The sequence below is a fragment of the Cydia pomonella genome, chromosome 24, assembly GCF_033807575.1.
Source record: "Cydia pomonella isolate Wapato2018A chromosome 24, ilCydPomo1, whole genome shotgun sequence".
In the NCBI taxonomy this organism is placed as follows: Eukaryota; Metazoa; Arthropoda; class Insecta; order Lepidoptera; family Tortricidae; genus Cydia; species Cydia pomonella.
In genome coordinates, this window is record NC_084726.1 from 11,312,407 (window position 1) to 11,335,369 (window position 22,963).

Sequence of the window (22,963 nt, forward strand, 5' to 3'; positions counted from 1 at the left end):
TAAATGGCTATTACAGTATAATCAAATTAAATACCTATTTTTAAACGTAAACAAATAAAATTAATCCGCTTGTTTAATTTATATAAGTCATTATATTGGAACAGATTCATTTTTAACACATACAGGATGCAGGAGATATACTGGATTTAAATAGTGCTTAGTGAAAGGTACCATTTCACGTTTTTGTGGAAGTGCTCAAATGGCTGTAATAGTTTATGTTATAAGTGTTGAATTTGTTTGGTATTTCTGGTTTATTAACTTTCATATGGTATACACTTAAACTTTATTTACAACATTTATCAACTATTTTATTTTTTAAGGTGAGCAGGAGTGATATTTACCCTTCAAATTCCATTCAAAATTTTGCAAGTACTCGGTTCGGAAGTTCGTATATATTTGTACCTCTCGCCAATATTAAATAATAAGCACTAAATACGCTATTCGATTAGAACAATTAAATTATTGTCTTCTTCTTCTTGGTCCCTCAATGCTGAGGATCGTGACATCATGTCCTTCTGTTGAAGTTGTCCTTGTTGTTGTTAAATTATTGTAATGTTTATGCATTTCGCCACATGCACCTAACTAATCAAACCTAACAACAGTGACAGTTTTCCAGTTTCCTTATTAAAAATGACTACCACCACAAAACAAAGTTATGATTGGAGGTAATTGTTAATTAATTTTCTACGTAGGGCTTAAAATTCAAAGGTTAAGTCATAAAAAGTGCCCGTGAGGAAACGGAATTTTTTTAACCACGTATTCCTGAGGTCATAAGAAGAATTTCATGTACAAGTTTAAGTCAATTCCGCAAAAAAAATTGTTTTTTTTTTTTACTTTTTGTATGTTTTTAAACATATTAAGATCATGTTCTTGAAAAATTTATGGATTAATATAAATTGGTACATTTTTTTTTCGTAAAAATTAGTCTATTCAAATGGTACCTTGTGACTTTGATATCTGTCAAGAAGGTAGTCTAGACTAGGTCCCAAAGTGGCGACTGGCAACATAGCCATCAAAAAGGCGTTATGCACTAAAACACAACGAAAAATATTTTTTTAAATTGGTATTAACTCTGTAACTAGGCGAATTAAAAAAGTTTATATGACATTTTTGCCTCTAAATACGATCCGGAATATACTGTTAAAATCTTTCCGTTTCCTCGAGGGTACCGTGTATTTACAAAATAACCTCTTTAAAAATCAAGACAGAACTCGACCTAGGCGTTCGATCCCGGATGAACGGTCCTTAGCAACCAAGCGTTAACAAGCGTGTGTATGTATGTTTTCCTTGTCTAACTTGCTAGCTACTTTTGGGCACTAGAAGAGCGTAAATATACTTCAAAGCCTTTAATTTTGCCACTAAATATGGCAACACCTCACTAACCACCCTCTGTTGGCCGACAGCTTTCTGGCTATCGCATCGACCCGTGAGTGGTGGGCCACCACTTGAAGGGATAAATAACATAGTTGACGATAAAATAATTTTGTTCATCGGAAAGTTTTGTATGTTAATTAACTTTACGGAACAGGTATTAACTGTACTTCTTTCCAAAGGAAAATAATACTCATTGAGACAATTCTAACAACCTCAAACGCAATTTGGTTGCGATATTTTGACACAGAGTTCCTATGGCCACCTCCTCTCTCATGCATCAGATCAGCTACCATAATATTTCATTGTCACCCTACTTACATATGTATGCAGATTTTCAACTTCATCTGAAACCTCAGTGGGTCAAATATACTTGTAATATTTGATTACAGACAGAGTAGACAGACAACGGACTGATTGTTTATTAGACATTAATTAAAGTCAGTCAATTATACTCATTACTATATAACTTCGAAGTAGTTTACTACGGTGGTTTACTACGTTAGATAGCAGAAGTTGTCGCAGAAAGCAAATCGGGACTGGAACCTCAGGTGGCATGAGCTTTTTCTGCCAAAAATGTGGGAGGTCGTGCCGCTCACGCATCGGCCTCCACAGTCACCAAACCCGCTGTCTAAACAGCAATGCTTAAATCGTCTGCAATAGACGCAAAGGCCTTTGATGATGAGTAGTAGTAGTATAAGTGCATTTTTGCCATTATAAACTTTAAATAATAAATAATAATAGCAGTTTTCTCGACTTTTGCATTTAAAATTTATAATCGTCTTCATTGTCGTCAATTCAAAAAATAATATAGAAATAGTCATTACAGTTAGAGTCATGGTTCTTTTTTGAGAAGATAGCATAATTTATCTACTTTTTGGAGCTACATATGCTTGTGCATACCTTATGCTTATGTTTTCAGTTATCTCAATACCAGCAAAAACATGCTACCTTTTACGTTCACTTCCACAAATTACTTAGCTATGCTAGTATTCTTCCTTTTTTCACTACTTGCCCGAAATTGACTTCTATTGCATTTTTAAGGTCAACTAAGTTTTGAATAGGTATCTATATATGATTTAAAGCAGACAGTTGTAACTTTTGTCTGAATTAGTAAGTAATATTATTTCGACACAAAACGATTTGGTATCATTTTACTAGGTTCTCAATTTGCCGCGGTATACTCTAGTATTATATATAATTATCAAATTTTTAATTTCATTAAGTTTAAATCATAATCAATATAAATTTCCGGAAAAGATCCCAGAACTAACAAACCAGAATACGGATGGCGTCAGAATAAGGACGTAGACTTGCTGCGAGCGCGGCGCGCGGGGCGCCCGCCTGCCTGCTTTACCACTTCGTCTGCTTCACCCCCTCAAAAACCTAAAATCTGTCTATAAGAGCGCCTTAAAGTTCATAATATTTGGCAGCGACGTACCAAGGAAGATAATGGCTGAGTACTGGATCCGTGAAACCCAGTGGTCAGCCGCATTAAAACGTTATTTCAAATGCGGCTGACTACTGGGTTTTACTTTAAATTGACTGAGACATGCCTAACTAAATTTGAAAATGTAAATGTAACGGTCCTAACGGTCGTATTGGATCGAAAATAAAAAAATAACTAATAACCCAAAGGTCAGCCGCGGGAGGCTGGGCACTGGATTTTTTGTAAAAAAGTGGTATCCAGTGGTCAACCTCCTCAATTTATAAGTTAATTATTTATATTTCTATTTAAATATAACGCAATTTAATAGATAAACTAACCAATAAACCCATCATTAACAAAAAACAGTAACTTTTTATATTAAAACAGATTTTTTCTCACGCGTTAAAAGAACACCACGTGCAGTAAAAAATATGGCGGACATGACACTCCAGCTCTCGTCAACAAACATCACCTTTATGAACGAGTATATTTCCTCTCCCCGATACCTCACCGCACCTGCCGCGTTACGTATTAACGAATAAGGAATCAGAGCTCCTATTTGACTACTCGCGATTTGTTTAATCGAATATCAGATATTTATGACCAATAAACGACTTAAAAGGCTGACTACTGGTCCCTGGCTGGCCACTGGTGCTGTTACCCTAATAGTGGAACATTTTAAAAGTAAATTACTCAAATTGTGGCTATGATATTTGCTTGTTCAACATTTTTCAAAGCAACTAAAAGAGTATAATTATGTCACTTTTTTTTTAATGTTATTGACAATATTTTAGGATGTTTTGATATTTAGCGAGTATTTTTAACCTTTTGTGATTGCTTAATGTAAATTTTAGGTTAGAATTATAAAAAGACAGAAACATGAGATATTAGAGAAAACAACCTTGTTTCCATACTTTTGGCCTTGGGTGTAGGTAATTAACTAATTACATACCTTAGGGAATAATACAGTACAGAACTCTCGGTGCGAAAGTCAAAGTCCGACCACGATGAATAAGTTTTTTCTTACTTTCAGAAATGTGCAAATATTACAAAGAACGAATTTACACCGAATTACTCCTACAAAGAAAATAGTTTTAAGGTATGGTGTCCTCATTTTGCCATTCATATTTATTCAGTTGAAAAACAAATAAATTTATCAAGTAAAGCTGAAGTGGCTTCACTAAGTATGTGCGGACTAGTCATCTGTGCTTTTTAAATCTATGATTAAAATGATATTGGAATCATATCAGTTACCTGTGATTTGCGCGGGCGTCTCGTCGCACTATTCGCAATAATACTTGTGTGTACAAGTCTTAGAGAAACGAACGCGTGAATTACAGCTAATGCCTCCTCTACACGATGGCTCAACCAGCGAGATGGCCGTGCGATGGTTATGGCTCCTCTACACGATGGCCCAGTGCCTTGTGAGATGGCTATGCGATAGTTGAGAGCACGCACTATGGAATTGGCCACGTGTAGATGTGTACGCGGCATCGCTGGCCTAGTAGGTTGCTTTGATGTGCGGACAAATACCGACACCGTGGCCATCCCATCGCCATCCCGCCGCGCCATAAGGGCTCCTCTAAACGATGGCCCAGAGTAGGCCAGTCCAAGGGACGCATTTAGGCGTTAGAGGGAGCAAGTGATATGGCTATCTCATTCCACCGCATAGCTGCGTCCCTTAGACTGAGGTTTTTGAGGAAAGTTTCTGAGGAAAATATTATAATCGTGAAAATTAAAATAACAATATTGTCTTCAACTGACATGATAAATAAGTAGCGTTTGGCACAAGCAACATACATATTATAGTTGTCATTTAAAAATTAAATCTAAGTATCCATTTTTTATTATACTAAAACATTTATAAATATTTTACTTACAATTTAGTTGCGCAACCTAAGAGACTATTGGGTAATTCGTCATCAGTTTATTATTTAATATTATTTTAGCTGGTGTGATGAAAAAATAAGATATTTCACTCGATATTTTGAAGTTTATTTCACCCAAGTGCCATGAAACCCTTTCAACGCTGAAAATTTCACTTTTTGAACCACTCGCTACACTCGTAGATCAATTTCGGAATATTTCGCTCCCTTGGGTTTCAATATTAGCACGAGGATTTAAACAAACAAATTGCCCTCCCTTTTAAAGTACCTATTACCTACATATATTATAATTAAGTCCGAAAGAGGTCTCAATGTTCTTTTTTTAAATAGGGTCTGGCCGACTTATGCTGCAAGGAGGTACGTCCCTAAACCACACCCAAAACCACAGGAAGATATTAAGCAGCGCCTCTCTCCTCTCCTAAATAAACTGCGATCTGCAATAATACGCACTACACAACACTGTTGACGACCGGTTTGGCCTAGTGGGTAGTGACCCTGCCTACGAAGCTGATGGTCCCGGGTTCAAATCCTGGTAAGGGCATTTATTCGTGTGATGAGCATGGATATTTGTTCCTGAGTCATGGATGTTTTCTATGTATTTAAGTACTCGTATTTATAAATATTTATATATTATATATATCGTTGTCTAAGTACCCTCAACACAAGCCTTATTGAGCTTACTGTGGGACTTAGTCAATTTGTGTAATAATGTCCTATAATATTTATTTATTTAACACATAATATACTAGCTGTGCCCGCGGCTCCGCCCGCGTGGATTTCGGTCTGTGTCAGTAAGCGGCTAATTCGCCCCTAATTTCTCTCCCTCTCCCCTGTAGCCAGAACTTGAAGTAAAGTTGACAGATGGATACGCTAGAGTTCAAATAAAAATAATATTTTAGAATTAGGTATCACTAAATAAAACTATTGAAAGAACCCTAGTTTAGGCTATTCAGCAGAATAGTGGAGCTGATAGTTAAAACATTAGTTCTCGTGGTGAATATTATATTGCAAGTGATTGACATCAGACAGCTGTACAAAAACATAACAAATTCAAACGGGTGTCATATATGTGTCGTAATAAGTTTACTATTGTGCCAGCATACAGATATGCAACCTCCAATAAAAACTACAATCCAAAATCAATAGCTTTTTTCGCCAGCTGTATATCGGATGATATAGTACCACTTTTGTATATTTACGTCCTTGGCCTATCCAAATAATGTCAATGGTAAATATGATGCAAATCGGTCCTCCAGTCAAGTCAGTCTAAGCATGAAAAGGTAAGAAATATACACATAGAAATCCATACATCAAAACTTTCGAATTTAGGTCTAATATTAGTTAGAAGTGATTAGAGGAAAAGAAAATAGATATCAAACACTTGAGGCCTAGTATTTACATTTTATTTACAGTTATGTTTATGTATGCTCAATTAAATATATACACATAGTTATATCTACAGTTACTTACAAATAAGTAGGTATGTAAGGTATGTTTACGTAATATTGACATATTACAATATTTCTTGGTACACTACATTGTGAGTCTCCCCGGATTTTATTTAAATATAAGAAAAATACTTTTTGTTATTTCAGTTTTTTTGCAAATTCAACCCCAAAGGGGTTCAAGTTTTATTTTGAGCTAAGAACTTGAAACCTTGTAAAAATGTATTTTATTAAAATAGAAGAAAACTTATTTCAGAGTTTTTGAAAGTGAGTGAGAAGTGCGACTGTATGCACGTTCCCCCCCGCAAAAAATGGCAGAATGATTTGTGCGGTAAGATACCGCTTGGGGTCCTCCCTTCCAACATGTCAAAAGCCGGTGTTGCTCGAAGACTCAGGCCTAGGCTACGTACGCACTAAGCGGCTAGCCGCGTGCGGACAGCCGCATGACGGTTAAGAATGTATGAAACCGCAACCATAAATACTGAACGCACTAAGCGGTCCGCCGCAACCGCACGCGGCTGGCCGCATAGTGCGTATGGGGCCTAAGAATACAAACGTTTACATCGTACTCGTTCACATATTCCTTTTTATGTTTTCAGGAATGCTATGACTTATACAACATGTGGGTAGGTACATACTTAGATTTATATGAGATTTATATATTTATACATATTATTTACTCTAAATAGTTGTGCGATAGGCAGACACTCATATCGGCACGTCAGTGCATATTGAGTGATCAGCACATTTAATATAGATCTTGCGCCTCCACTCGATAAGGGATTTCCTCTTCTGTCACGTAGTATAATAATTATATATAATGATAGAATAGAAAGTATTTGGGAGATTAAAGTGTACAAGCTGGGACACAATACATCTGTTAACCCGTACACTGTGTTAAGTGATTCAACCCCTCCACCCCGGCGCTCTGCCTATTACATGGCGACCGTGACAGGACTGAATTATCTAGATGCATTATCTATGACAAAATAACTCTGTTCCTTTATATTGCTTCATGGATTGATTAATTTTACCGTCGATTTTGTTTTTGGATTTATTTTTTTAAATGGCGGAGACAAACCATGTTAAACTCATAACAGTCATAATATACGCACCTAACTGATCCAATAGTATATATTAATGATAATTAATTGTTTTATTATTTATTTCAGGGCTGTCTAGTATTTCATAGGGTACCGTAGCACAAGCAATTTCAATCTTATGCCTGACGCGTAACGCCAGTAGCAGATTCTTCCAGCCCGTCCACTGGCCACGCCGTTTTTTGTAACCGGAGCGCACCACAGATGTGCGCGCCCAACGTCCGTTACAGCCCCGCGCAGGGGTGACGCCGAGCCACGAGCCAAGTCGTTCCACCCACGCCGTCGAGTAGTATAAATGGTCGCTGGACCCCGGACCAAGTCAGTTGACTACCGGGTCAGCTCCGAGCTATCACCTTGCTCTAGGGACAATAGTTACGTATGTTACGATCGTAACTTACGATCACACATTGTGTAAACCCTCTATGGTGTCAATTCAGATCGCAACTACTTAGACAACAGTGTTAAAGCTAACTTCTTACTTAGTACGGACTACACCGTCCCGACCACACGTTGCGTAAACCCTCTATGGTGGCAATCCGAGTCATACGCGGTACAGTTCATGAATAAGGAAAGCGTGAGCCCAGTGAGGAGTTTACCAACGGTGTTAAAGCTAACTTCTTACTTAGTACGGACTACACCGTCCCGACCACACGTTGCGTAAACCCTCTATGGTGGCAATCCGAGTCATATACGGTACAGTTAAAAAACGAAGATTCATAGTTCACGGCCGATTGGCGAAGCGTGGATGGCGCTGCTGGGACTGGATTAGTCCTGAGAATGATTCATTAGCCCCGATAACCTCATGATGGGGACATATTTAACGGATTTACACCAAAGCACTCCACATTTTATTACATAGAGTCCGTCTATCCTAATTTTTGCACAATTGCACATAAGTACTTTGCAGTTACATTCTGTCAGTATAAAGTTCACTTCCACATTCTATCACTGCAAAGTTCACTTTCACATTCTATCACTGCAAAGTTCACTTTCACATTCTGTCACTGCAAAGTTCACTTTCACATTCTGTCACTGCAAAGTTCACTTTCACATTCTGTCACTGCAAAGTTCACTTTCACATTCTGTCACTGCAAAGTCAATGGAGTGTTAGCTTCTGAGGACAGTCCTTTAGATCGTGTCATTCACGAAGACGCGTGCCTTGACTCGTTAATGCCCTGATATTAAAGATTAGTTTTGACAAATCTGAGCGTCATCGTGGATGACACGATCTATACTAGGACTATGAATTACTACTTTATCATGAGATTGAATTAACAATGAATATTTGTTTGTGCATTTTAGGACATGTATTGTGCTGGAAGTAACCATGAACAGGTTGGATACAGCGCTATTATGAAAATATCATTGATATTCAAAATATTTATTCTCTTAGTAAGTCTCAAGAAGGGGAATTTGAACAAATATTTTGATATTAAACTGATGTCATCTTATTATTAATATTATCGTACTTGTTCGTTTAAGTAATAATATTGTCTGTATAATATGTATAACAATTCTGAAAATATAGATACGGACAAAGGGCTAATAATATGTATACCCTAATATATGGGCCATAAGGTCGCGTATACATATTTTTGGCACTTCAATCGTGTCGATGTTTTCAGACGTGACTGTATTAGGGTTAGAGACAACGGGCCATAATAACAACAGGAGCATTTCATAAAATTGTCTACCGGTGTCCCGTACAAACGCGAATTTTCTGAAGATTTGCAGGTGCAAGAGTTTCCTTTTCTGTGACTAATGGTCAAAAACATGGACAGAAAAATAAGCACCAGCTTTAAACGCCGAAAAAAAATCGCAACTCAGTAAATAAAAAGCGTCCGTACTGTGCTGCCCGTAGAATGCTCCAATTATAAGTTTTTGGAAAAAAAATTTTGGTACAAGCTTTTATCGCTGACTGTACTTTTTTTCCACAGGCTACTAATACTTATCGAGACAATTCTAACAACCCCAAACACAATTTAGGTTGCGTTGTTTTATCACAGAGTTCCTATGGCTTCCTCCTGTCTCCATCATCAGATCAGCTTGACGGTACCATAATAATGCATTGTCACCGGACTTACATATGTATGCAAATTTTCAGCTTCACCGGGAAGTGGGTCAAATTTCACTTGCAGGATTTGTCCCATACATACAGGGCAAGTTAAATATAAAATCCAAAAAGCTTGTAAAAAGACGTCAAACAGTAAAGTTGAATTCGCCTCTAAGGCCCGGCGACCTCTATCGGCACAGTACAGCAAGGAATCCTTCGGCGTATTGCCGAGGCGTCCTCTGCTCAGGCATCCTGAGACATCCATGGGCATGCCAAGGTGTGCTTAGGGATGCCCAAACGTTATTAGTATGTCTGGCATGTCTAAAACACCTTGGTATGCCAGAGAACGCCTGAGGGATGCCAAGGCAAATCCAATCACACCTCGGCACGCATGAGGACGCTTTGGCAATATGCTGGAGGATCCCTTGCCGTGCCTTTCCGAAAGGAGGTACCAGGCCTAAAGCTTCTTCAAATGTAATCCATTTAACAGTAACATAATACTACACTAATAGGTACGAAAAGCCTAGACACCATAAGCATTGTCACTGAAAGTTGTGTGTTTTAATGCATTTGTCGGCAATAATGCATTATGTACTCGTAACTTTTAGAATGTTGTAATGCAATTTTGTACTCGCTTGGAATCACTTCCTTATCTTACGCTGAAATTCACCGACGACTGACGACCGATTTTGACGACCGGTTTGGCCTAGTGGGTAGTGACCTACGAAGCTGATGGTCCCGGGTTCAAATCCTGGTAAGGACATTTATTCGTGTGATGAGCATGGATATTTGTTCCTGAGTCATGGGTGTTTTCTATGTATTTAAGTATTTAGAAATATTTATATATTATATATATCGTTGTCTAAGTACCCTCAACACAAGCCTTATTGAGCTTACTGTGGGACTTAGTCAATTTGTGTAATAATGTCCTATAATATTTATTTATTTATTAATTCAACAAAATAATTTTTTTTAGATTTCCTTTACTACAAAGAAAGCGTACGGTGGATTTCGGGTAAGTAGCTTCACTGGAACGGATTCGTGTTTAGCAAGACTACAATAAGGGTCGATTTATATCAACAGACATCGAGCGTGCCGCGTGCCAGACATGTGCCGTGGCAGACAAAATAATATTCTTCTATACAGTGTCTAATAAGAGGCCGATTTAGTTTATGAAATTGTTAGAAACTATTAAAAATAACCAGAACTAGTTCCTATTAGCACGTCTTGTCATCTTTCGTTTTAATAATTTTTTATTTTTTTAAAAACAGACTCACTTAAGTAGTAATGACTTTTTTTTCTGATAGACGTTTAGATAAACGCGCGTAAAGCACTGATTTTGTCGATCTTATTTATGAATTTCGTAAAGTTTGAACTGCTAAAAATAGTCGTTTTGTATTACACATATCCTGTACTTCAACTTTAATAAACTACATTTTTGATATTATATTCATTTATTTTTTGAAGTAGTGTAAATGAAAGTTAGACGAAATCAATTTTCTCCAAAAATTACTTCAAAACAAGTGACAATGTCTTTGAAACTCGACTTAATTTCAACGTAATTTTGATACTTAAACAATCTACAACATTTGCTGAAACTGTTCTTATATGTACATCATTTTTTATAATTTACAACCATAAGTTTAAGATTATTTTTTTAAAAACTGTCCCTTCTCGTCACCGGGAACGCACGCGACCTCATTATTAAAAAGCAAGATGAGAAGACGTGCTAATAGAAACCAATACTTGTTATTTAGATATTACGTAACAAAAGGTGTACAATTTCAACGACCAAATCTTGATAGATTTTTATTTTACATTTTTGCTCTAAAATCGTTACCGCGGGCTCTTAACGTATTCAAATACAGATATCGTAACACAGCGCAGACGCCGATAGAAACTCTATAGTAAAAAAAAAACGGCCAAGAGCATGTTGGGCCATGCTCAGCGTATTAGGGTTTCGTAGTTACCATTCTGGATAAATGGGGGCTATTACTAAGTATTATGTACATTACAAGCATAAGGTAGCCCTTTGCAGCGTTTTGTACGTCTTTTTACTAAGAAGAGTTTTTTTTTTGCAGTAACTCAAAAAAGACTGGACCGATCATATTCGCTATGGTTTTAATTGAAAGTATTTATAAATTTTTAATTCACGATTTTTTTTGATAATTTTGGGATCCATGGTTCAAAATTTACAGGGGGGGACACATATTTTTTTCTTTCGAAGCGATTATTTCCGAAAATATTAACTTTATCAAAAAATGTTTTTTGGAGATCCTTATTCATTTTAAAACCTATCCAACGAGACGACCAAAAGAACCCACCCTATTGGGTCAAAGAAAAAAACGAATTTAAAAAATATATATATAGGAGAGGATTTTTTTTTAAATTTTTGCATCCATGCCAAATTGAAGCTTTCTAGCACTAACGATCACTGAACAAAGCCTCGGATAGACGGACAGACGGACAAGGCGAAACTATAAGGGTTTTAGGTGACTACGAAACCCTAAAAATGCAGAGCACGTGTCTGGCACGCTCAATGTCTGTAGATATGAAATGTTAATTTGGCAATGTTCGCCCTGACGAACATAGCTTTTGACCCTCTTTTTATATTTTTTTCCTGACCAGAATCATTAGGACTGTTCAGGGTCAGGGGGGCTTGAACTCACTACCTTGTCTTTTTGTGCCAAATCAAGGATTTAGTAATATCAAGTTAATGTTATCTTATTAATACTCTATCAACCCTTAGGCCTTGGTCGATCTCACCCGCTGTCCGCCGGTCGTGCCTCGTACCCGTGTGGCACGCCGGGTGAGAACCTGAGAACGACTGCTCCCGAACATTTAGGAACACACCATCCAGACGCCGTGGGCGGCGGGTGAGAATAGGGTTGCTATCCATCCGAGTTTCCCCGGATTTGTCCTAGTGTAGAGGGCGTCCGGAGAGCGTCCGGGGAGGACTTTATTTGTAGTCCGGGTTTAAAAATTTAAAGCCTTATACCGCCCGCGACACACGCACAACCTGTTTGAAAAAACCTGTTGACAAGTCCGGGTTCTGTGGACTCTAAAATCCGGGGTTTTCACGCGTCTTGTCCTGGTTTCCAAATTTTAGAGATGGCAACCCTAGGTGAGAATGACCAAGGCCGTAACAGTCACACGAACCCGCAGACAAAAAGCCACTCTAGTTTTAAATCTGTATGCTTAAATTACATGAAACTTGGCATGAACTTTGTCTTTGGTACAAGATTAGTTCTACTGTAGTTCGGCCTTTGGCCTGTCCACAGGACGTTTCTGTTAAATCATTGCGGCTGCGTCCCTGATACACTTTTTTGCATTTTTTTGCAATTACAGAATCCAGATGAGATTGTGAATCCGGATAAGGTAAACTGTACAATTAAATAGACGAACGATTTTTTGGAAGTGACTTTTTTTCATACGGCCTAAAAGGGTCCAAAAAAAAGGAAAGGCTTTAAGTCCGTTTATTTTATAAAGTTCACAGCAAAGAAGCATAGCTACATAGTTCAAAATATACATTTTTGTATTTGATTAAGTACTATTTTTAGAAATATGTAAATGTGTCTATAATGTCTATAATGGGATGGTATGGACAATTCCTGTAATACAAATATTTGCCATAAGTTTTTAAACGCTGATAACAATTTACCATAAACAAGAGCCAAAGAGCTGCTTAATTTTAATTTTTCATTGATATTTGTTAGTTTCAAAATTAATGACGCCATACATCCCATGACTGGAGCAAAAAACCATCGTTTTAATTGGTTAATAATATTGAAACCAATTACAGTAGCTTTCATTAAATACATAGAAAACATAGAGGACGAATTAATTAAAGCAGTAGAAATTGTACAGATGTCGGTGAAATATCAAAAATACTCCACATTTTCTCTTAAATGTTAATTTATCTGTCTTTTACAAATTCTCGGGACCATGGGGTCCCGGGCATTTGGAAGGCGTGCGTGGGGCCGAAGCCAACACGTAGAGGCCCCTTGTAATAAGACAATTTACTCTAAATGTAACGTGACACCAACCGACGATTATCCCTGTTCACACTATAGCAGTGCACCCAAGGACAAGCCCCGGTTAGTGTAGGACTATTGTAAAAAAAAAGGGTACCAAAATAAACTGGGCTATTTTGTTGAGTTGCAAGTGGACTGGTAACCGAGACTATGGAAAATACTATGGCACCTGCCCTGATCATATGTTTTTAAAAACACGACAAAATGGGCAGGTGGTGACTTGCCAACTCACAATATGGGTCCCCGAAAACGGCCGCTCGCACGGAGCGACAAGGGGACAACATTGCGTGAGCGGCTCAGGGTGTGGAGAGGTGTACGCCGCTTTCTACCCAGTGGCTGTAAGCAGCCACTGTGCCAACTCGCGTCTTATGCAAATTTCACTTCCACCCTGCGAGCGTATAGCTCTGACACCCCACTCTGGACGGCCGGTAAAGGCAAGCCAGAGGTGAGAATCCTGCGGCCCCTGCTCAGTATTCACTCCAGCCGGCCAATCAAGGCAAGCCGGAGAGAGGGACCTGGCCGACTCTCGGGGGTATGGGACCCAAGGGACGTCACTTCCCATTCAGCTCGCCACAAGCTGCCCTGGGGGCTTATTATTATTATTATTACGATATATTTACACAGCATTACAGTTCGCACCAAAGCGCTGGCAAATGTATACATGCAAAATAGTACATAATTATTGAACTACAATTAAGTCATGCAAATATTATAAATTAAAAATATGTCAAGTGGTTTAAAATATGCAATTATACAATTTCATGTCAAACAATACAATAAACAATAGAAAACAAATCATTCATCCATCATCTCACAGTATTTCAAACATTCACGACATACATTTACCCATCTGCTAGCAAACACATCGCAGTCAGGGGCTGATGACAAGAACGCGTTAATTGTCCTGAGGGCTCGAAGAATTGGAGAGTTTCTGCACGAAACTGTACGCGCAAGAGGAACGGCTAAAAGACTAGAGCACCGCGGCCTGAGCTGGTTCTTTGGCACGAACGGTACCGAAAGTCTTACAAGTCTTGACACCAAGTCGGGACAGTCACTTTTTCCCCTCAATATGCTACACATATGTGTCAAAAACTTGTAATTACGCCTTACTTCCAGAGAGTTGAAGCCAAGTGATCCAAGCAAGAACTTAGTAGGGTATAGATAGGGATAGTACCCATGCAGTTTTTTATACAGGCACCTTAAAAATGCTTTTTGTACTCTCTCCAGAAGCAGTGCATAAGTACTCTCATGAGGGTTCCAAACGACTGCCGCAGACTCGAGTTTGCTACGAACCAGTGATGTATACAGGAGCCTAATTACGCTTGGATTTCGGAAGTCACGTGAACTCCTGATAACAAATCCGAGCCTTTTAAAGCACTCAGCAGCTAACTTTTTTATATGGTCATGAAAAGTCAGGTGATCATCAAAGATAACTCCTAAGTCCTTGACTGTTACGACTCGAGAGATACTCTTGGACCTCATATTGGATATTTATGTAGGAAGTGGATTTTGCAAATAAACACCAACTTGATGTGAATTAACTATATTTTAGAAGAAATAATGTAACAGCACGTCTTTTACTTAATCGCTCCGAACAGATTCTCCAATGGCCGCCGGCCCGCCCCTTGGATTACAAAAGTCTTAAGTTATCATGCTATCTCTTTCATACTCATAGACATGGTCTTCATGCTATCTCATTCACTCACAATACGTCATTCATCCATTCCGTTTCACTCAATCCTACAGTCGGCCTTTCCTGAAATTCAGACTGGTCTCTCAGGCTGACATAAGTAACATAACAACTATATAACAACAAACATCACAGTGTAGCTTTTCTTATAACTAAACATCGTATAAACAGCTGATGACTGATATGTACTTGTACAGGTAGAACATGTATGCATGTAGGCGAGCATGGTTAACAATCGTACACAGATCAGCAATATATTAGATAACAATCATAACTTGAAACATCTTAAACATGAAACAATGTATGGGTACACAACCTGACATAAGGGGAGGGTAAGTGTGGTTCCCATGTAAACAACAACTAAAATAAATAAGAAGTGAGTTATTACTTGCCTTTCACTCCATATCTAAGCACGGCCATCTCTTCATATGGTCGCAGGAGGTGCTGGTATTTCTTGAACCTTCAGTGGAGTCATCGACCTTCTGTACTTGATACCGGTCTCGTCCTGTGACCTTCATGACCCGGTATGGACCTAGGTATTTAGGCTTCAGCTTCATCCCTGTACCAAACTGGGTACGTTTTATTGCGACTAGGTCGCCTTCCTTGTATTTTGTACTTTCCTTCCGTTTCCTGTTGAAAGTACGCCTATTTTCCTCTTGTACCTTTAGTATTTGTTCTTTAGCTTTCCTTCTATCTTCTTCTCTTGTCAGCATGAAGCTGTCTCTAGTTTCCTGTTCAAGCAGCTCATAGATTTCCATATCCTCTTTATGCTTCATTTTGGCACCTATAAGGAGCTCAAACGGTGATGTGTTTATACTGCGCTGGTAGGTACTGTTTATACATCTTTGCACCTGGCTGACATGCCGGTACCACTGTGTAGGGTTCTCTATGCATAGTTTGGTCAGAATAGAAGTCAGATCTTGTGAATTATCTCAACCTGACCGTTCGCTCTTGGCACGCCAGTGGTTATCTGAATATGTTCTATTCCTTCCTCGGTGCAGTATTCCTGAAACTCGTTGCTCGTGAATGCGGTACCTCTGTCCGTTATAATCCTTGCTGGATTTCCAAAACATTGTTGATGTATTCTCAACTTATCAATAGTCTCTCGGCTTGTTGTGCTTTTTACTGGAAATAACCACACAAACTTGGTGAAGGCATCTACTATGGTGAGTATGTGGTTATATAGTTTTTTAGTGTCCGTCATGGGTCCTATATGTAGTAACTCCGTAAAGCATTATCTTGTTCACTTCTTGATCTTTTATGCCTTCGACTATATATTTTATGGCCACATAGTCAGGCATTTTACCTCTTTACTCCTCCTCATCGTTTTCGATGACGGCGACCCTAACTAAATAAACATTATGGACGTTGTCTAGCAAGCCCTAATATGACTGGCCAGGCCGAACTTGCTCTTAAATACTCTATTGCACGCGTGACAATAAAGTTGGCCAGCTGCATTGGACGTGTACACGAAGGAGGGCTTAGGTCTCTCTTTCCGTAACTGGCGTTTTATGTCTAGGCTAGTGAGGCAGTTATCTTCAAAGGGTTTGACAGCATTATGGATGGTAGAACGCCAAGAAGACTTCCTTCCAGCAAGTTCCTCACGACGCTCAGGGTCGATGGCGCAAGCGCTCAGATGCCGTTTGAGCACGTCCTTGTAGCGCAAGTGGTGACCACCGTGCTTCCGCTTGTATTGTATTGTAATACGGGCGATTTTCCACAACTCGGCGACTGGCGCCTATTTTGCGTGACAGGGGGGGAGGGTTACTACTCTTGCCAGCCCAACTCCTCGAGAAATCCTATCAAACCTTTTATGTTGAGTAGGACTTCGGGATGTCTCTCGGGAATCTAAGATGTTTTGCCCTGTATGGGGCAACTCCGCTGCATTCCAGCACCACGTGAGAGGCTGTTTCTTCTGTCTTCATGCATCCTCGACTTTCTGTGACACCTGTTATAAAAAGGTGTTTGTTAAATAGTCCATGACCTGTTATGACACTGGTTACCATACTCAGTCGGACTCGGAGTTTCAATTTTAGTTTGATCCTTGTAAACTTTCGCTGATGCACTTTTAAATTTATAGTTCTTGAACGAAATTGATCTGTGTTTGTCGCTGCGAACTGTATGTTCTCTTTAATTCTTTCGAGTTCGAATATGTCTTGGGTAATACACGATATGTCGACTTCAGCATTAGGTACCGTCTGTAAGGTTTGGGACCATTTTGCGAAGCAAAGATGGCGGAAATGACAATACCAAATTGAACTATAAGCCTGTCTAAATTAAAAATTGGGTATGTAATACCGCAAATTACAAGAGCAATACAACCAGAGAAAGAAAAATCCGGAACGAACGGATCAAAATAATATATGTAACGGCGAATTTCGTTCGAGCAGGGTCAACTTACATAAATCCAGCAGCGCCTTTGGAGACCGCGTGGTGATTCAAATTCGAAAAATCCTCTGCTTTATGTCGATATGGCAGAAAAATTTTCAAATTTTAATCAATTTGAATTGAACGTAGGTATGCAGCTGTCGAGCTGCATACGTTCATAGATGGTGCAGTGGGTCAGGATTCCTGACTCAAGAATCACTTTCTTTCTGGTTTACACTCAACATTGCAGCGACGAACTAGAATTATGATTTATTTTAATCGGAGTGCGGCGAAGGCGTGCACCAAAGAGCATATAATCACTACGTTTTAAGAGACGGGACTTCCATACTAGCGAGTGGAATCCGTTTGTTTCGCAAATCATTACCAAAATGTACGACAAAGAACTGTCAAAGAACCATAGTACCAACATAAGCAATTTAAATAGTGTAGTACGCTACACGCTTGCGTTTCTTATCGATATCGATAAAATGGGGAGGGTTGAAATATAGACTCTTGTCTACAAATTTTGTACTCGAAATCAAGTTAGGATCGAGTCCACATTTAAGTTGTGTTATATAGTGGATAGTTCTATGAGTGGACTAATACGTGGTCGAGCTTAATGTGGACTCGATTTTTTTTTAGAACACCTTGTTGTTCTTCACCACTAGGAAGGATCAAAGTAGCACTTTTTTTCCCTACTAGGAGGGATCACTTTTTTCCTCTTTTTGCATACTGCTTAGGTTAAATTATTTAATTTAATTACCATTAATTAAATTTATTTATTTATTTGTACCATAATAATTTCCTCATAGGTGATGTGAAAAGCAGTATGTAAATTTATCACGTGGTAGCAAAAATATTTCCACCTTAGGGTGGTATTCCACCTATCCAATTTCTTGGTCCAATTGGACAAAGAAATTGCATAGGTGGAATACCACCCATAGGCGTTAACAATTGAATCCCTCACTACGCTAGGATTCTATTTTAGAATACCTCGTTACACTCAGATTGTAATTATAAAACCCTTCACTATTTTTTTTCTTATTTTTTTTTTATTAAAAGCACTATTTTCAAAATGATCTGCAGATACATGTTTCAATAAATGTAACTTTTCTATGGGAAGATGTGTCAAGTCTTCGTTCCCAACAAATTTAACCCACTGCCTGCATCTGAAAACATACAGCCTTGGTTATGTACAGTTTATATTCCAAGTGTTTGCTAATGAGATGATCAACTGATTATTTAGCGCTAATATGCATCTATAAATCAAATCAAATATGTTAAATAATGACCATTAATGCATAGATGATAGATAATTTTCCACTGAAAATCTTAGACGAATTAATTTTGTGTCATATTGCATGCAAGTTCTCAGGAAACTTCACATATTTTATTTAATTACTTACACTGATATACAAATAAACATACAATTATCGATAGTTTTAGTACATCCCTAGTTCACAACTAAAAATAATATAAAATATCAAATTTTCGATGTGTTTAAAGCCTGCTGCACCAAAATAAGGTCAAAAGTATCTAAAGCAATACGTACCGGTCTTTATCAAAGGGAAATTTCGCCATAAAATCCCTTTTTTGTGATTTTCTCGAGTGGCTCGCTTGCCACATATTTCACACTTAGTAAACCGTTTTCTCGGTGGCATTGTAACAAACTCGTTCTTTACTCTGATCACGGTTCACTATTTTCGATATTTTCACTAAATAATAAAGAAATTGCACGAAATACCCGAACAAAACATTGAAGCCTTCATAACAAACAAAACAATTAGGCTGACAGTTGACTTGATGTAAACTTGACAGAATAAATAGCACTGACGTTTTATTTTTCTTCGTTGGCAAAGATTTGCGAAACAAGTTCCATACAAAACTTATTTTGTTCCTAGTTGCGTCAGCCTGGCGTGCACTCGCGTACAATGGCAGACGAAGTTTTGTTTACTTCGCTAGATGGCGCGGTAGTCGGGCCGGGACAATGCTTTGGGATAATGTTAATTGTCATCTCAAAAGATGCCGCCACATACACGAGAAATATATTTTCTTTCTTAAATGTGTTGCTTTGTACGTAATAAAAAATACCTATTTAAATATATATATAAATTAATTAATACTAATCTGTTCCTCTACGGAACAAATGTTATTCCATAATGATCTGCGATGTTGATGCAGCGGTAACAATTGGGTACTTTATGTTCGCGATTTACAAACATAATTTGGTAATTTCTAAGTATGTTTTGAGAAAATATTTTACAGTAGCATAATATGGCATAAAAATACAGCCAAGCCAGTCAAAATCGGCGGACCAAAAGTCCGAAGAAAGATTTTAAGTTACCTAGTAGCCATTCGTCAAGTCAAATTCTACGTTAAGACGAAGGCGCATAGGTAACGAATATATAGGGTACAAATATATTTTAATTTATCTAAATTTCTGAAACTAAAACTGAGCCATTTTGTTTTATGATGTCCTCGGAAGAACGCATAAAAACTTGGTTCAAAGTTACCATTTTTTGTATTTTTAAACAAATTTTCAACAGTGGACCAATAATTTTCGAAAAAATATATTAAAACAAAAAATTTAAACTATGACAAAGACCAATTCTTTAGCACGCTGATAGACATTTCCATAGGCCAGTGCCTCACGGTTTGCAACCCCAGCCGTAGGTTTGTTATTTGGTTTAAGTATGATTATTAAGTTGATATCTTCTACTTATAAATAAATTATAGGAAAACATCGTGAGAAAATCAGACTAGTCCCAACAAGACCTAGTTTGATTGGGGTATGGCAGTCGCTTTCGTAAAAACTAGTGCCTACGCCAAATCTTGGGATTAGTAAAGTTGTCAAGCGGACCCCAGACTCCCATGAGCCGTGGCAAAATGCCGGGACAAGAAGAAGGGCTAGGAAGAAGAAGATCTACTATAAATAATGAATTAATTAAGTCTTACTAAAATTGACATTTTCCTCGTTGTATCGCAAGACTTATTTGTTGAGCGAGGAAGCTGCCGGCTCTGCATCTCACCGCATAATCCTTTTAGATAGTTCCTTAAACAGGTTAAGGGCGCTCGGACCCCACGGACCAAGGGTCTCGACGCCAAATCGTACGAAGTTGTATTCGGCGCCCAGACCCCTATATTTAGTTTTTTTTTTTTCGGCCGCCTCTGCCGCCGCACCAGCCTTAAGTGTCTTGGAGATGAGACGAGGCTAGGGTGTCAACACAAAATAAAGTATTGTGCTACCCTCACCTATATATATTTTTGGGATTTTTCAGACAACTGCTACACCGACTACTAGGACACCTGGCACTCGTCCTACTACAACGAAACGCTTTAAGTCATTATTTGTAAGTATACCCAGACACTACCACTTAGTCAATGCAAAAAGGCGCGAAATTTAAATTTTCTAGGAGAAGTCAACTCTTTGCGCCTACATTTTTGAATTTGCTTCCTTTTTATACTGACAAAGTGGGTACGCCAGAGTATAATTTCACTGCAATTTGTGTCTAGCTAGAATACGATAATTAGTTAGTCCGACGTGTTTCAATCCTATATGAAGAATACTCCATTAAATTGTTTAGTTATTTAAAAATGACGATGACTCGGGAGTCACGCCAGAACGGCTCGGGTCCGGGCCGCCGAGCTCGCTTACACACTTGACTATAGGTTTAATTCCAAGCACTACTCTCATTCCGTCTGGCCCCTAAGCGCGCCGCGATCGGCCCTAGGCCTCGGAGCTCAGCCTTCGGCCTCGCTTTTTGTCATATTTGGAAATTGGTTCATTTGGCCCGTCCACATGACGTTTCTTATAAACCATTGCGGCTGCGTCCTTGATACACCTTCCTGCATTTTTTATTTTATTTCAGGAATCAAATGAGTTTTTCAATCCAGATCTGAAGAAGGTAGGTACAATTTATTAAGTTTAACAAAAGATTAAGATAGCAGGAAGATTAGGCTATAAAGCCCGTTTATTTAATGATGCCCACATGAAAAATTATTTTCAAAAAAATATGTTTTTTTGGCTCCTTTATAACAGATTGGTATTGAAACAGCCACCGAAAGTTATGAAAGAGCCAGTCTGTAATTCTATAATATAGTAAGTGTAAATCTAACGTAACAATAATTGACATACGTTATAAACAAATTTTTTAATTATTATTTATAACAAAGAAATTTCCGAACATGTTTGGAAACAACATTACAGAGTAGCGTAATGTGGCTTAATACGAGTAATATAGCTAATATCAACTGAAATCATGAACACCATAGGCGTTGTCACTGTAAACATTTGTGTTTACAATTTGTATTGTTTTTAACATTTCTTATTTCTTCGCATAATGGATTGGTTAAGTGCGAGGCAATCCCGGCTTTGAATTGGCCTCAAATATATTCCAAAATTTTTTTTTTTCAGAAAACTACTGGTACTACTACCAGGACTTCAACAAAGACTTGGTACAAGCCATTACTGGTAAGTAAGCAGCTTCACAACGGATTTTTGGCAGCACCCTACGATACAATTTTATTGTAGTTGACTTCAATTGGTTGGATCTTTACATTATCTAGTTTAACCTTTAGTTCTATTCGTCTCTATTCTTCAAAGGTTTGCACTTTTCTCTTAATTATATAATATTATTTTGGCGACATTTGTGTGGAGTCTCCTAGTGCGAGGGTTGAAAGTTTCATCTCCGCATGTGGCGTTTTAGCACATTTTTGTAGCATAAAAGTCGAACCCCGAAGAGCCGGGCACCCCAGTCCAGCTAGTCCCGCTTTCGAGCGAGCCAATAGGAAGAATCTAAATCACAATCGTTAAATTCTATGCTCGGCTTTCCTATTGCTTAGCCTTCGGCCTTCCATGCAAGTACGCCAAGGTCAGACGCTCCGGGGGCCTCCGGGCCTTTCGGCCTATGTCGAGCTCACTTATCTCACCTTCGACCTGGCCCATAAGCGCGCCGCGATCGGCCCTAGGTGGAACTCGGCCTTCAGAAAAGTAGGCCGAGGATCATGATCAGAGGCCTAGGTACCTCGAAAGACTAATTTCGTTATCTGCATCTCTATCGCTCGAATGAAAAGAGTAATTATTACTAGAGCGGCATAAACGAATTTCGATTTTCGCGGTAGGCTTCATTGCTATTGAAGGTTGGTCTTCACCCTGTTCACAGAATGTTTCTCTTAAACTATTGCGGCTGCGTCCCTGATACATCTGCATTTATTTTTTCAGAATTCAGATGAGTTTATGAGTAAGGATCCGAAGAAGGTAGGTACAATGTATTTATTATAACTACATTTCTTTCAAATTATACCTGCGGAGTAAACGATTTTTTGGAACGTTATTGTTTTTATAAGGCCTAACATAGGGTAATAGGGTGCATGCAGAAAATTAGGCTTTACAGGCTTTCTATTTCTGCTCAAAGCAAAAACGCATGACAGCATGGTTCAAAGAAGCATGTTTCAAAATAGTCCAAAAACGAACAGAGCTGAGAGATACCTAATATGTTCATGTAATAGATATTTTATCTACCTGATTTTATTATATGAACAAGTTGCATTGCATTTTAAAACTGAAATATTTAAGTTTTCGAGTTGGA

At 38.4% G+C, this 22,963-nt stretch overlaps 2 protein-coding genes across 2 annotated transcripts in view; one reads left to right on the forward strand and one right to left on the reverse strand.

Annotated features, from left to right (window-relative positions):
• The window catches only part of LOC133530911 (uncharacterized), a 61,193-nt gene that overhangs the window by 28,325 nt on the left and 9,905 nt on the right, over positions 1-22,963 (forward strand). The window contains exons 5-16 of the mRNA XM_061868988.1: positions 3,834-3,899; positions 4,688-4,711; positions 5,017-5,043; positions 6,731-6,757; positions 7,304-7,324; positions 8,534-8,566; positions 10,261-10,299; positions 12,633-12,662; positions 20,654-20,725; positions 21,245-21,280; positions 21,790-21,846; positions 22,597-22,632. Of these exons, the coding sequence (XP_061724972.1) occupies positions 6,752-6,757; positions 7,304-7,324; positions 8,534-8,566; positions 10,261-10,299; positions 12,633-12,662; positions 20,654-20,725; positions 21,245-21,280; positions 21,790-21,846; positions 22,597-22,632 (330 nt within the window). The 5' untranslated portion in view covers positions 3,834-3,899; positions 4,688-4,711; positions 5,017-5,043; positions 6,731-6,751. The remainder of the gene's footprint in view (positions 1-3,833; positions 3,900-4,687; positions 4,712-5,016; positions 5,044-6,730; positions 6,758-7,303; positions 7,325-8,533; positions 8,567-10,260; positions 10,300-12,632; positions 12,663-20,653; positions 20,726-21,244; positions 21,281-21,789; positions 21,847-22,596; positions 22,633-22,963) is intronic.
• LOC133530912 (uncharacterized) lies at positions 14,846-16,382 on the reverse strand. Its single transcript, XM_061868989.1, has one exon. The coding sequence runs from the start codon at positions 15,782-15,784 to the stop codon at positions 15,404-15,406; it is 381 nt and encodes a 126-aa protein (XP_061724973.1). The 5' UTR covers positions 15,785-16,382; the 3' UTR covers positions 14,846-15,403.

Bases quoted from the DNA above. Each gene is read 5' to 3' on its own strand.
- LOC133530912 (XM_061868989.1), bottom strand. From the start codon at position 15,784: ATGAAGCATAAAGAGGATATGGAAATCTATGAGCTGCTTGAACAGGAA.